The sequence below is a fragment of the Dryas octopetala genome, chromosome 2 (assembly GCF_963921425.1).
Source record: "Dryas octopetala chromosome 2, drDryOcto1.1, whole genome shotgun sequence".
Lineage (NCBI taxonomy): Eukaryota > Viridiplantae > Streptophyta > Magnoliopsida > Rosales > Rosaceae > Dryas > Dryas octopetala.
Genome location: NC_141367.1, coordinates 20,042,883 through 20,058,275, shown reverse-complemented (window position 1 = coordinate 20,058,275; position 15,393 = coordinate 20,042,883). Strand labels below are relative to the sequence as shown.

General features: G+C 39.9%; 1 protein-coding gene and 2 pseudogenes across 2 annotated transcripts; 2 read left to right on the top strand and 1 right to left on the bottom strand.

Moving 5' to 3' along the window:
• The first annotated feature begins 366 nt into the window (after positions 1 to 366).
• On the top strand, positions 367 to 1,392 carry LOC147293884 (uncharacterized; annotated as a pseudogene).
• Positions 1,393 to 8,640: 7,248 nt separating this feature from the next.
• On the top strand, positions 8,641 to 11,329 carry LOC147293883 (1-aminocyclopropane-1-carboxylate oxidase homolog 1-like; annotated as a pseudogene). The gene is made up of 3 exons (XR_015120402.1): positions 8,641 to 9,267; positions 10,544 to 10,867; positions 10,966 to 11,329. The product of XR_015120402.1 is annotated as a 1-aminocyclopropane-1-carboxylate oxidase homolog 1-like (transcript).
• Positions 11,330 to 11,812: 483 nt separating this feature from the next.
• Positions 11,813 to 12,265, bottom strand: LOC147293882 (uncharacterized). The gene has a single exon (XM_086231141.1). The coding sequence runs from the start codon at positions 12,263 to 12,265 to the stop codon at positions 11,813 to 11,815; it is 453 nt and encodes a 150-aa protein (XP_086087267.1).
• Between the last annotated feature and the right edge of the window lie 3,128 nt (positions 12,266 to 15,393).

The window sequence follows — 15,393 nt, the reverse complement described above, 5'->3', positions numbered from 1 at the left end:
GTATACAAACCATTTAATATATATACCCTAAATGCTAGAAACTTTTATTCAAACAATTTTGTGATATTTTTCTGTTCTACTTGGGTATATGAATATTTTACTTGCTTAAATTTTTGCACTAGAGTATATGTGTAGAAATTGCAGGTAATTAATGAACCAGTAGTTCATACATAAATATTGAACCTGTAGCTTCAATAATGCCATATAAGGAACTTGAAGTTTCCTTCATAAATTCACCATACATGATAAAACCGGTAGATTTTACATGTCTATACCATGTTATAGAACTTGAAGTTCTTATTTATTGTTTATGGATATTATTGCCCGAAGCACTAATCATGATTATTTGTTCCTTTCAACCAAAGAATGTCAAATCTCAACAAGCTTGATTTTGTCGCTTTGGAAGTTTCCGGAAGAAACTATCTAAAGTGGACTCAAGATGTTAAGCTTCATTTGACTGCCAAGAAGATGAGATCGACAATCAATGCAGACAATGTTGTCGCAGAATCTCTTAAGGCAAGTGCCATGATCTTTATTAGGAAGCATATGGAGGAAGCACTCCAAGTTGAGTACCTCGCTGAAGAGGATCCACGAGCTCTTTGGGTTGCTCTGGAAGAGCGGTTTGACCATCAAAAGACCATTTTCTTGCCTGAAGCAAGACATGATTGGCAGAACATTCGTTTCCAGGATTTCAAATCCGTGAATGAGTATAATTCGGAGATCTGCCGGATCCGGTCGCTCCTCAAATTTTGTGGGGAGGAGCTCACCGAAGCTGACCTATTGGAGAAGACTTTCTCCACCTTCACTGCCTCCTGTTTGGTCCTGCAGCAACAATACAGGGAGAGGAATTTTACCAAGTTCTCGGCATTGATCACCACTCTGTTGCTCGCTGAAAAGAACAACAACTTATTAATGAGAAATGATCAAGCCCGACCTGTCGGTACTAAAGCAGCACCATTGCCTGAAGCAAACGCTGTTACTTATCGCGATTCAAACCGCGAAAGAGGATACCGAGGTCATGGAAAGGGCACAAAGTCTGACCGGCCGAGATATGGAAGGAAAGGTTCTCAGAGGAATGGCCTGTATGACGGAGGCCAACGTGGCCATGGCCCACGTGGTAGAAACCACGGTCCCTCGGCCCTAAGAACTCAAATGAGAGGAACACTGGTCCAGCCCGTCGCCACCAGAATCAGAATCAGAATGATCTCTGTTACCGATGTGGAGGAACTGATCACTGGTCCCGCACCTGCCGTGCATCAGCGCAAGCTGTAAATGAGTATCACGCCAGTCGCGGAACTCGAGAGACCAATCTCGTTGAGGGATCATTTCCTATGGATACCACCTTAGAGGTCACTGATTTCCAGACTGCTACTGGACACTTCGAGGACTAGAAACTCGATGACATGGATATGATCGGCGCTTGTGCCGTATATATTTTCTGAATAATGTTTTTCTTATTCAGATTATTTTGGTGATTTATGATTTGGATTATTTGTTTTGGAAATTTGGTTATGCTCGAATATTATTTAATTCAATTAAGTTATTTTCATACATGTGATCTATTGAATTAAATTTATGAATAAGCATGTTTAGTGGGGAAGTTTGTTGTCTGGCAGACAGTGCTACTACGCACACCATTCTTCAAGATCGGAAGTATTTTTCAAACTTATTGCTTACTCATACCTCTGTGACAACCATATCATGCCAATCCAACCTGATAGAGGGCCATGGCAAAGCCCATTTTTATGTTGTCCAATGGTACTGAATTACCATTAACGAGGCATTATATTCTCCAAGTTCCAGAAGAACGTTGTTGAGTTATAAGGATATTCGAGCCAACGGTTATCACGTTGAAACCACTGAGGAAAATGGAGTGGAATATCTTTGCATAACCTCCAACTTGTATGGCCAGAAGCGTACATTGGAGAAATTGAAATGCCTATCGAGCGGTCTTTATATGACCACCATTAGATCGATTGAGGCCAATCACATAGTTAACCAGAAGTTAACCAATTCGAGCAGTTTCTTTCTATGGCATGACCGGTTGGGATACCCAGGTCAAAGTATGATGCGCCGTATCCTCAATTCATCACACGGGCACCCCCTTACTAATAAGGATATTGTGTTTAGTGATACACTATGCCAAACTTGCTCACTCAGAAAGTTGAATACTAGACCATCATATGCAAATACTAGTAAAGACTCTATTCTTTTCCTGCAAAGGATACAAGGGGATATTTGTGGACCTATCCAACCACCATGCGGACCATTTAAATATTTCATGGTTTTGGTTGATGCATCGACAAAGTGATCACATGTTACACTCTTGTCCACAAGAAACGCTGCTTTTGCTAAACTTCTCGCCCAGAAGGCTCACCACACGGATTATCCTATAAAGTCCAGAAGATTTGATAATGCCGGAGAGTTTACATCGAAAACTTTCGATGATTATTGCATGTCTCTTGGGATTGATGTTGAACATCGAGTTCCCCATGTTCACACCCAGAATGGTCTCGCAGAAGCGTTCATTAAAAGATTACAAATGATCGCCCGAACCTTGGTTATGCGCACCAAGCTTCCAATTTCTGCGTGGGGCTATGCAATCTTGCATGCAGCCATGTTGGTCCGGTTGAAGCCCACTGCTACCCAACCTTACTCCGCGTTACAGCTGGTGACTGGGTACGAACCTGACGTTTCGTACTTACGCGTATTTGGGTATGCAGTTTACGTGCCAGTTGCGCCGCTACAACGTACCAAAATGGGTCCTCAACGAACGATGGGCATATCTGTCGATTATGAATCCCCATCCATTATACGCTTTTTAGAGCCCTTGATAGGCGATCTCTTTACCGCTAGATTTGTGGATTGTCACTTTGATGAGACAGTCTTCCCGCCGTTAGGGGGAGATATGAACGTCACCGTTCCTGAAGAACGACGTGAATTGACGTGGAATGTCCCCACTATGTCTCATCTCGATCCCCGAACCGCACAATATGATAGTGAAGTGCGGAGAATTCTAGATCTACAGAGTATAACTCATAATATGCCAGACGCATTCTCTGATCTAGCTAAAGTGACGAGATCACATATACCTGCTGCAAATGTGCCTGCAAGGATATCCGTCCCCGAAGGACGTGTCGTCCTAGGAGGACGTGTCGTCCCAGATGGACGAGTTACAACAATAGTGGCTAACCAGTCATATGTCCCTGCCCAGAAGTGAGGTTGACCACTAGGTTCGATGGACTCTTATCCCCGGAAGAGGATACATTTGGCACAAATGAGTCCCCTTGACATCGCGATCTCAATCGATCCATCTCACGAAATAGTTTCGGATTATGGGTCCGTCCCAGAAGAGACGACGTTGGGGGACGCTCCAACGTTAGAACCCACTCTCGAGAACATAGAGATCTCTATAAATTATGCATGCTTAAGTGAGCTCTGGAATCGAAACGAGATTATCATCGATGATATATTTGTATTCGCGGTAGCTACCGAAATCATAACTAGCGATGACATCGAACCTCACTCCGTTGATGAATGTCAACGTCGAGACGACTGGCCAAAATGGAAAGAAGCAATCCAGGTCGAATTAGATTCCTTGACAAAGAGAAAGGTGTTTGGGCCTGTCGTTCCTACACCTTCCCCATGTTAAACCTGTAGAATTTAAATGGGTATTTGTAAGGAAGCGTAATGAGAAAAACGAGATTGTGAGGTATAAGGCTCGTCTAGTGGCGCAAGGATTTCCTCAACGCCCTGGGATTGATTACGAGGAAGAGTATTCCCCCGTAATGGACGTCATAACGTTCCACTACCTTATCAGTTTGGTAGTTTCCGAAAAACTGAGTATGCAGCTTATGGATGTGGTCACTGCTTATCTCTATGGGGATCTTGATACAGAGATATATATGAAAGTTCCCGAAGGACTTAAGACACCCGATGCAAATAGTTCCAGACCACGGAACACGCTCTCCATTAGTTTGAGGCGTTCACTTTATGGATTGAAACAATCCGGACGGAGGTGGTATAACCGTCTAAGTGAGTATTTGATCGGGATGGGACATGTGAATAATGTTCTATGCCCTTGCGTGTTTATTAAGAACAAGTTCTGGTTTTGCTATTGTAGTTGTTTATGTCGATGACATGAATCTAATTGGTACTCCTGAAGAGATCAAGGAAACCGCTAAACACCTGAAGTTGGAATTCGAGATGAAAGATCTTGGGAGAACGAATTTCTGTCTCGGCCTGGAGCTCGAGCACCGTGCAGATGGAATTCTAGTCCATCAATCGAATTACATCCAGAAGATGTTAAGGCGCTTTAATGAGGATAAAGCGAAGCCTTCTAGCACACCCATGATCGTCCGTAGTCTAGATCCTAAGAAGGATCCGTTTCGTCCCGCAGATGATAACGAAGAGATATTGGCACCAGCAGTCCCATATCTAAGTGCAATAGGCGCATTATTGTACTTGGCTCAATGTACTAGACCGGACATCTCATTCTCTGTGAACTTGTTAGCTAGATATAGCTCTGCGCCAACACGCCGCCACTGTAATGGCATAAAAGACATTTTCCGCTACCTTAGAGGTACGACGGATATGGGCTTATTCTATCCCTATGCATCAAGGAATGAATCGAACCCCCTCGATCCTCGGAATGATGTCCGCCTTTTGGATATGCTGACGCAGGGTATCTATCAGACCCGCATAAGGCGCGTTCTCAAACTGGTTATGTCTTTACCATTGAGAATACAACAATATCTTGGAGGTCTACGAAACAGACCTTTGTTGCTACCTCTTCGAATCATGCTGAGATTCTAGCCCTTCACGAAGCAGCTTGTGAATGTATATGGCTAAGAGCAGTTTCCAAGCATGTTCGAACTACGTGTGGGCTGAATTCCACCACTGATGAACCAACGATTATCTATGAGGATAATGCCGCTTGCATCCAGCAGATGAAGACAGATTTCATCAAAGGAGACAACACCAAGCATATTGCACCGAAGTTCTTCTTCAATCAACAGCAACAAGAGCATCAGATGATTGAAGTCAAGCAGATTCGATCTCAAGACAACCATGCAGACCTCTTTACCAAGTCACTGCCAAAGTCCACGTTCTTGATGCATGTTCGAGGTATTGGGTTGCGTAGATTGGCTGATTTACCTAGTATGTAGTCTTCAGGGGGAGTCGACATTAGGGGGAGTATCCTGAAGCATACTCGCTTGACCATCGTGTACTCTTTTGTCCTTCGTCCAAGGTTATTTTGTCCCACTGGGTTTTGTTACCTGGCAAGGTTTTAATGAGGCACATCTTGGCATGGTCACCCTACTCATACTACATCCTGAAGATGTGTTGATCTGATATATATGCATTTGCTCATCTTTTCCCTTCGACCACGGGTTTTTCCCATTGGGTTTACCGGGCAAGGTTTTGGTGTAGCAACTCTAATGCACCCCGCTCCCATTGACATACTATTTGCTTATGATCCAGAAGATATGACTTCACCTACTTTCGAGGTTCTGATGCGACTACTCCACACTCACGCGCGTTGCACTCTTTTTCCTTCGACCAGGGTTGTTTTTGTTCCCACAGGGTTTTTATTACTTGGCAAGGTTTTAACGAGGCAACTTAGAAGCGCATAGCAGAGACAACACTAATGACATGGAATATCCAAGGGGGAGTGTTGTAAATATATTATTGTGTATGGCTATTCCTGTAATTAGTTGTAGGGGCATACTAATAAATATTCAAAACCTAGTAAACCCTACTTCTATATAAGGATATTTATAACATGAATGAATGGGACTGATCATATTCTCTCTGCCTCCTCTCTTCCACAAACCCTAGATTTCTACATACTTTTACAACAAAGAGAAGAATAAGAGAGATATTTGGGGCTGAATGGTATTCTGCACCTTTTCTATTTGATCGTATATTCTGTTTTTCACACTTCTGTCTAAAGTAAAACCCCTTAAAAGCGATTATGCCTTTTGTTAGAAAAGCTTCTGCTTAGATTACTAACAAAACATCACAGCCACTTACATTATCTACTAACATGTCTCTTAATCAGACATACAAACTTGTCAAAAGACTATTATAAACAATATTTAACATGTCTCTCAATCAGACATACAAACTAACATTTAACACCTAGCTCACAACTGATTAAAACGATATTCTTCGCAAGAATATACATATCTGTTCTGAACCATATATTTCTAGTGTAAAGTATCCACTAAAGTAAGGTCAAAGATTCTCCTTAATTAGGCGGCCACAAAAACATATCCTTTGGCGTCAACTTGCTCTATGATCTTTGCATAAATACTCACTTCTTGTGTGAATCATATCTAGCCTAAAATATCCACTGAAACCTAACTTGGCACAAACCAATATGGTAGCTACCAACACAAATGGGGGTTCCTATTACCAACAGAAAAAAGTGAGCTACAAGCTTTGATCTGTATATTGCACCAGCAACTAATTGGAGGGATACTTTTTGGTGTTACATTACTTGGCTCCCAATCCTCATCAAGTAATCCAATCCCTAGCTTGCTTGTATATATAAAACACCAATCCCCAACTTGAGAAATAGCTAGACATACACCCATACTTGCATATTGTATAAAGCTCAATCTCTCTATCAAACTCTCTGTCAATTGTCATGGTTTGCCCGGCTCCTCAGCCTCTACTTCGTCCAATATCACCATCACCATCCTTAGAAACAATAGGTCATCACGATTCTATGAGAATAGGCATCCTTTTTTTAATCATTCTTATAGTCGTCATCGTCACATTATTTTGTTGTCAATGGAACATATTCCACATCTTGTCCTGCGTATCAAGTTTCATGATCGTGATCCAACTCATCTTCTTAGGCTCTTAGCTTGTTTCTCCGCTTAAAATCTTAGAGTTAAAACCTGCACCAATTTGTTTACCAGCTTTTTGATTTCTTGGTTTGTCTTAATTAAACCTTAAAATACATCTTCATCAATAATGAGAGACAACCAATCGTACTCCTCCATCCAGAGTACATCTTTATCCTATCTCACCTTCCCACCTTCCCACCTCTTAAACCTTTGTACCACAAATCTGTTCCTTTGGCAGAATCTTTCACTCTATTTTTCTCTGTTTTTAATTTCACTGCTGGGTTTATTAAAAGAAAAAATAACCACAGATGAAATTGTAATTGATTGGAGGGACATTTTGTATTGTTTCATGGGTCCTGAGCCACTTGATCCTCAAGAATTGCCTGTGGTTTGCAGGTATTATACCTTAGAATCTTGCATGATTTTAGCAATGGAAAAACTTGTGCGTAATGGGGTATATCCCTTTACTCTCATAATAAGTAGTTACATAACTAGTAACTAGTATGGAAGGTAATCTTCTGCCAGTAAGGGGTTATATCCTCGTTACACACAAATTTTTTTTATTTTTTTATTTGGAAATTAGAACTTGATTGATTCAAGTTGGTGGATGATTTTCTTATCGAATTAGCAGAGACATAACAATAGAATACTCTGACAAAGTTCAGAAACCAAAGTGTCACTTTGTTTGAAGTTTGACTGCTATCCGAGGCACTTGGGCTCAAATCTGACCACCTTATGGGCTTGGATTGTGCAAAGGGGCTTCTTCTAATTTCTCTTCCTCCGATATTCGCTCAGAATATTGACTTTTATTTTTCTGTTCATTCTCTTCTTTTTCTGGACGGGGCTGGAAAAAATGGAAGGGGATGTTGGGGATTCTGTGTATGGGGCATGGGAGCTGATGGTTTTATTTTTTATTTTATTTATTATTTATTCTTAAATTAAAATAATTTTTTATGAAGAAGATAAGAATTTTTTATTGTTTAGTAATTATCATTTTAAATATTTGAATGCATTTATTGTATGGGGTTAACAATAGTTCATTTAGAATACATGTGGCCTGTTTTGAAATAGGTAGTGAGCAAATTTGCTCTCTAAAATATATATATATATATATATATGCAAATGTAATTTATAAGGAAGATGATGAAAAGCTTGTTGAGATGAGGAGGTACTAATTTACTCATACATTTATTGGATTAAAAAGGATTTAGGTTAATTATAGATACCACACCAAACTATTTTCTTTTAACACTTTGCTCTTTAGATTAAATTTTTTGACACTTTAACTCCTAAACTCAACACCTTATACAGTTTATTGCAAAATCGTTAAAAATTTAATTTATTATTTAAATTTGTACACGTGTTTTTCTATTTGAGGGCATTTTCGTATTAATCATTAATTGAAGTTGAAGATGACATCATGCAGAAGGCCATGTGGTTCCATGTATGCATACATAAAGAAATTAATTTTTGAACGATAAAGTGATTTAACGGAAATAAATTTTGGGTTAAAGTGTGAAAAATATTTGTGTGGGGGACAAACCGTATCTGTAATTAGCCCAAAAAAACTGAATCCAATTTATTTGAGCCGAGCCCTTCTGGGCCACAAGGCCCACAACCTTTGACCCTTGTCCCATGGCCACGCATTGGCCAAGCAAACTAGCCAGCTAAGCTAGCTAGAGAGAGATTAATGTACAAATGAGAAGATTAATGTACATAGATAATTCATAAATATCTGGTTGTGTAGATACATAAATTGATAAATATCTGTTGTGCTTAATAGTGCTAGCTTCAATTATTAATCGGACAAGACTTTGACTCGGGTGAGCTTTCTCTGTAGTTGATCCTTGCAAATCAGACAAAGAAAATGGTGATCACAACTAGCGGAGTTGATCACGACTACCACCGCAAAAGTGAATTAAAAGCATTCGACGACACAAAAGCTGGTGTGAAGGGACTCCTCGATGCAGGCCTCACCAAAATCCCACGTATATTCTACTGCGGATCAAAACCAAGCATCGACCCGAGGGAGGAGAGACCAACTGATCATCATTATGCCAAATTCAACATTCCAATCATCGATATCAAAGGCATTCATGGCGACTCAGCTTCACGGGCTGGAGTGATCCAGAAAGTTCTATATGCACAAGTGGGGCTTCTTTCAGGTAGTGAACCATGGAATTCCTGGGGATGTTTTGGATGGAATGATCCGAGGAGTACGAGGGTTTCATGAGCAGGATAGTGAGGTTAAGAAACAATTTTATTCAAGAGATTTTGGGAATAAGAAGGTGTATTATATGTCCAATTATGATCTGTACCAATCTTCAGAAGCCAACTGGAGAGATACGTTTGTTTGTTGTGCGGCTCCTGATCCACCCAAACCAGAGGAATTACCTTCAGTCTGCAGGTATCATGCAATCTTGGCCCTTGCTTCATCTATTTAATAGCTCTATTGCTTATCTGCTTTAATTCATCAACCATCTCTGAGAGACTTTAAATTACACTTTAAGTACGTCCCCATTTTTTTTTTTTTTTTTGAGATTTTCGTTTTGACCCTTATAGTTTAAAGACCAACAACAATCATACTTTTGTAGTTTGCTTTCAGTTGCAATTAAATCTAAATTACTATAATTTGAGCCCTGAACAAATTCACACATGTTAATGGTGGGTCGGTGGTTTTAAAGGCATACGAAAGGACATAAAAACCCATCCCCATAGCAAGCAAATGGTTGACAAAGCTAACAATTGGTGTTCGATTGCAACCTAAAGTATGTTTGGTTTCAAAGAAAGTGACAAAGAAAATGTAAAGCAAGAGAAAACAAGAGAGAAACTGCTTTGTGATTTCTTGATTGATGAGCCAGTACAGAGTGAGCCTTATATAAGCTAACTGATAACAACCAAGCAAGAAATTATAGTGTGTCCGTAACACTACCACGTGACATGATGATTTGGTGTTACCAATCCACTTAAATTATAACATGTGTACAATAATTAATTTCTAAAACCCTAAACTCTAGGAAATACCCTTAAAATTGCACACGTGTTATAATCTAATATAACACGTATTCTGCCTCTGTTGATGACCTGGAGACAGTAGGCTGCTTCTTTGAACACCATGAGATTGGATTGGATCCCACAAATATAAGATAGCTGTTGTGGATTTCCTTTCTATGGGATCTCCTCCCCAATCAGCATCGCTATATGCTGTAAGATCCAAGGAACCTAGCCTGAACTGAATGCCAAAGTCCATAGACCTTTGAGATACTGAAAAGGTAATGTCTGGCCTGGTGAAGGTGAGATATTGAAGACCTCCAACCAAGCTTCGATAGAGAGAAGGATCTGAGAGAGGAATACCATCATCTTTGAAGAGAATGACATTATAAACTACAAAGGTATAATTGTAAACATTTAAATTCTAGACACAAATGAAAATCCAGCAAACTATAAGGACTATAGTGTAAGTTCACGTACTATATAACTGTAATGCCTCTTTCTAGGTAATCTTCTACTAGAGTAATATTCTTGTTCGATTTTAATTAGTTGCCAATCTAAAATGTTAGACTGTCTCATGTTTTTACTTTAATTCACAATAAATGTCATAGTTATTTGCATTTTCAGTCTTTTACCATAAGAGAGTTAGCTACTTTAACTTAATAAATGAACTTGATGAGTTGGAGTTGCAGAGAAATAGTGACCGAGTACACAGGGCAAGTGATGAAGTTGGGAATAGTATTGTTTGAGTTACTATCTGAGGCTCTTGGGCTTAATCCAAACCAACTTAAAGACATGAACTGCGCTGAGGGGCTTCTCCTTCTGGGTCACTACTACCCTGCATGTCCTGAACCAGAATTGACTTTGAGCACTAGCAAGCACACTGATGGCAGCTTCATCACCATTCTTTTACAAGACCAAGTGGGTGGTCTCCAAGTTTTATTTGAGAATCATTGGGTAAATGTTCCTCCCATGCATGGTCAGCTCTGGTTGTCAACATTGGAGACCTTATGCAGGCATGTACATATTTATTAGATCATTAATTATCTTAATTTAATATGGTATTTGCTTAACTTATAATAAACTTTTTTCTGTGCTGTTTTAATTTGTGCAGCTCATCACGAATGACAAGTTTATTAGCTTGGATCACAGAGTTATAGCGAAGAATGAAGGGCCAAGAACTTCTGTGGCAAGCTTTTTCAGACCATATCTTAAGGAAGGTAACGCAAAAGTTATTGGACCAATCAGGGAGTTGTTATCAGAAAAAAATCCCCAAATCTACCGAGAAACTGATGTTAGAGATTATATGAAGCACTACCTCTCCAAAGGGAAACTGTTCTGCCCATTAGAACATTTCAAGCTGTGAAGTTGATATGCCCATGAAATTTTTATTTAATTAATAAGCTTTGTTGGTCATCAAAGTGGTGGCGTTTCACTTTTTCAATGTACAAGTTATATAGATTTTCATTTATTTTTTCCGAATTTTATTTCATAAGGAGAAATACTTAATGTCCCAACTGTTTTATAATGCACCTCTGGTCACTTAAAAGTGTTTGTGATCAGAATTTAATCCCCTTTGTTATGTACTTACAAGTTCTTGTTTTTAACATAAGTAAAATCTTCAACTATCATATAATAGGTGTTAGGGTACTGATTCTGCAGAAAGGAAAACAGCAAACACAAGAGAGAAAAAGAAAAACTAAACTTTCATTTAATTCGATGATGGCTCTATTGGCCCACAGAATACACTTATATACTATCCTTCAGTAAAAATACTCAATAGCTCAACAAAAGAGCTGAAGTGGACCACTACGTAATAAAGACACATGTCAATGAGGCACTGGCTCAACTAACACAATCAGCAACTGACTAGTATACTAATAAAGAGAATAACAAATTAATAATGGGCTAACTCGGGTATCTCAACAACTCCACCCCTCTTAATAAAAACTAGCTACCCCTCAGCCTTTGAAGTCTGGATAACGGGCAAGAATCTGATCTGCTTCCTCCCAGGTTGCATCTTCAACAGAGGAATCATTCCACTGAATTAACCACTTAGTGACTGCCACGTTGTTCTGCTTAAACATGCCTCTATCTAAAATTGCAGCAGGATACCAATGAGGACTCAAGGGATCCTTCATTGGAGGAAGATGAGTGGAAGGCACAACACTTGAACCCAATTTCTTCTTAAGCAAGGATACATGGAATACTGGATGAATCTTAGCAGTGGGCGGCAATGCTAATTTGTATGCAACACTGCCAATCCTTTCTAACACCTTGAATGGACCATAATACTTTGGTGACAACTTGTGTGAAATTCTTCTCTCAACAGATTGCTGTCTATATGGTTGAAGCTTCAAATAAACCAAATCACCTTGCTCAAAACTTCTCTCAGTATGTTTTTTGTCATACATCACCTTCATCCGAGCTTAGGCCAACTGCAAGTTTTGTTTCAGCTCCCCAAGTAAAACATCTTGATCCCTCAGTTGCAAATCTACTTGGTGGACAGCAGTTGTACCAGGTAAATAGGCCTGTATTGGAGGAGGACTATAACCATAAAGAGCCTGAAATGGTGACATTTTAATAGCATAATGGTAGGTAGTATTATACCACCATTCTGCCCAAGGAAGAAGTGGAACCCAACTAGATGGTCGATCTCCAATAACACATCTGAGGTATTGCTCCAAAGTTTTGTTCAAGTTTTCAGTTTGACCATCTTTATGTGGGTGATATGCAGAGCTTTTACACAACTTAGTCCCTTGCAAGGTGAAGAAAGCTTCCCAAAAGTTACTGAGGAAAATAGGATTTCAATCGCTAATGATGCTTACGGGCATCCCATGCAATTTGAACACACTATGCACAAAAGTTTCTGCTACAGTCTTAGCAGTATAAGGATGAGATAATGGTAAAAAGTGTGCATACTTGGTAAATCTATCAACTACCACCAATATAACGGACCTCCCAGCTGAACTAGGAAGACCTTCAATGAAATCCATGGATATGTCCAGCCAAGCACGGAACTGGGTTTGGTTGCAACTTCCCCGGTGGAAGAATTGCCTCATAGTGGTTCTGCTGGCAGATGGTACATTCAGCCACAAAAGTCTTCTCATCTCTTTTGATACCAGGCCATAAAAAACTTATGGAAACTCTCTTATAAGTCCTAAGATAGCCTGAGTGACCTCTTGTAGGGCCCGAGTGAAATTCAGCCATAATCTTATTTCTCCAGTCATCAACAAGAGGTACAAAGACCCTATGCTTGTAATGCAGAATGTCATTATTGAAGGTGTAATTTTTAAGAGGACACTGTCCTTGTTTGACTTCCTCTACCAACTTTGGTGTCTCTCCATCACTAAGGGCAGCTTGCTTAAGTGCAGAGATATAGCTGCTTATGGGCCTGGAGATTCCCATTATTTGCTTAAACTCTCCTTGCCTGGATAAAGCATTTGGAACAGTGTTGTTGGATCCAGCTCGGTACTGTATGGAATAATCATATCCAATCAACTTTAAAAGCCACTTTTGTTGCGCTGGAGTAGTTATCCTTTGACTTAGGAAATGTTGGATTGTCCTATGGTCAGTGAGGATTTTAAAATGGTTTCCTAAGAGATATGGCCTCCATTGTTGCACTGCATAGACCACAGCTAGCATTTCCTTGTCATATACAGATAAAGCCAAATGTCGTTGTGCCAATGTCTTACTTAAGAATGCCACTGCATGTCCCTCCTGAGATAATACAGCCCCAATACATGTGCCTGAAGCATCACATTCCACTACAATATCTTTGGTGAAATCTGGTAAAGCTAGGACAGGTGTAGAGACCATAGCCATCTTCAAATTCCCAAAGGCCTGTTTAGCTGCCACACTCCATATAAATTGATCCTTCTTGAGCATGTTGGTGAGTGGTTTAGCTATAGTACCAAAGTTTTTTACAAACTTTCTATAGTAACCAGCTAAGCCAAGAAATCCCCTCAAAGCTTTCAATGTGTTGGGCTTAGGCCACTGGTGAATTGCAGCAATTTTAGAAGGATCTACTGCCACCCCAGCTTTGGAAATGACATGACCCAAATATTCCACACTAAGGGTTCCGAAACTACACTTACTCATCTTAACCTTTAGAGAATGTTGCTGCAGTAGTGAGAAGACCTATTTCAAATGACACAGATGATGTTCCATATAAGAACTATAAATGAGTATATCATCAAAAAAGACCAACACAAATTTTCTAAGAAAATCTCTGAAAATATCATTCATAAGCGATTGAAAAGTGGCTGGAGCATTTGTTAGCCCAAATGGCATTACAAGAAACTCAAAATGTCCATCATGGGTCCGAAATGCAGTTTTGTTTATATCAGCAGGATGCATCCTAATTTGGTGGTAACATGACCTTAAGTCCAGTTTAGTAAACACCACTGCCCCATGCAATTCATCTATAACAGGGATAGGATACTTATCTTTCACAGTAGCTGCGTTAAGTGCCCTGTAGTTTATGCACATGCGCCATGTACCATCCTTCTTTTTAACCAATAGTACTAGTGAAGAAAAATGACTGACACTTGGTCGAATAACGCCACTGTCAAGCAACTCTTGCACAATCTTTTCTATCTCAGTTTTTTGAAAGTGGGGATATGTATATGGACGAACACTGATGGGTGCAGTACCAGGGGCTAGGATAATTTTGTGATCTTGAGCTCGGTTAGGCGGTAGAGACTTCGGTGGTTCAAACAATTCTGAAAACTCAGTCAACAGTGCTTGAATGTCTGGATGAGTTGCAGGCAATACCCCAATATTAGGCAAAGGTTGTATCTGAATAAACATGGCTTCTTTCTCCTGATTCAAAAGCCTTGTCATTACTCTACAACTAACTAGCTCAGTTTGAGCAGCCAATATTCCCTGTAAGCTATGTTTCTGTCCCATGTACTGAAACTTCATCACCATGGTGTCAAAGTTCCATACAATATCTCCCAGTAATTTCAGCCACGCTGCCCCCAATACTACTTCACAACCTGTGATAGGTAGGAGATAAAAATCAGTTTGGAAATGGAACTGTTGAATACTCATTGCTAAACTAACAAGTCCCTTGGTCTTCATTCTTGTACCACTGGCTACCAAAACATTCAGGGAATGGAGAAGATTGATTTTGGTATGGGTGTGCTTAAGCAAACTAGGGTGTATGAAATTATGTGTAGCACCAGAATCCACCAGTACATGAACTTCCTTTCTCATAAAAATACCCTTAAGCTGCATAGTCTCAGGCTTGGTGGTCTCATTAGTCAACACATGCAATGACATTAAGGGTTCCTCCTGAACAGCTATAGCTGGCTCCAGCTCGCCACCCATGTCTAGTGTTATCTCGGACGGCTCCGACATCTCTTCTTAGGTAATACCTCCATCAATGAGTAAAGCCTTAGCCCCTCTTCAGCAATTATGGCCAGGTTTGTATTGTTCATCACAAAAAAACATTGGTTCTTGGCTCTTTTCTCCTAGTATTCAGCTTGAGTGAGTTTTTTGTTGGCCAATGTAAACCCACTTTCATTCATAATGTTTC

Excerpts from the sequence above, each read along its gene's own strand:
- LOC147293882 (XM_086231141.1), bottom strand. The coding sequence starts at position 12,265 with ATGTATGACAAAAAACATACTGAGAGAAGTTTTGAGCAAGGTGATTTG.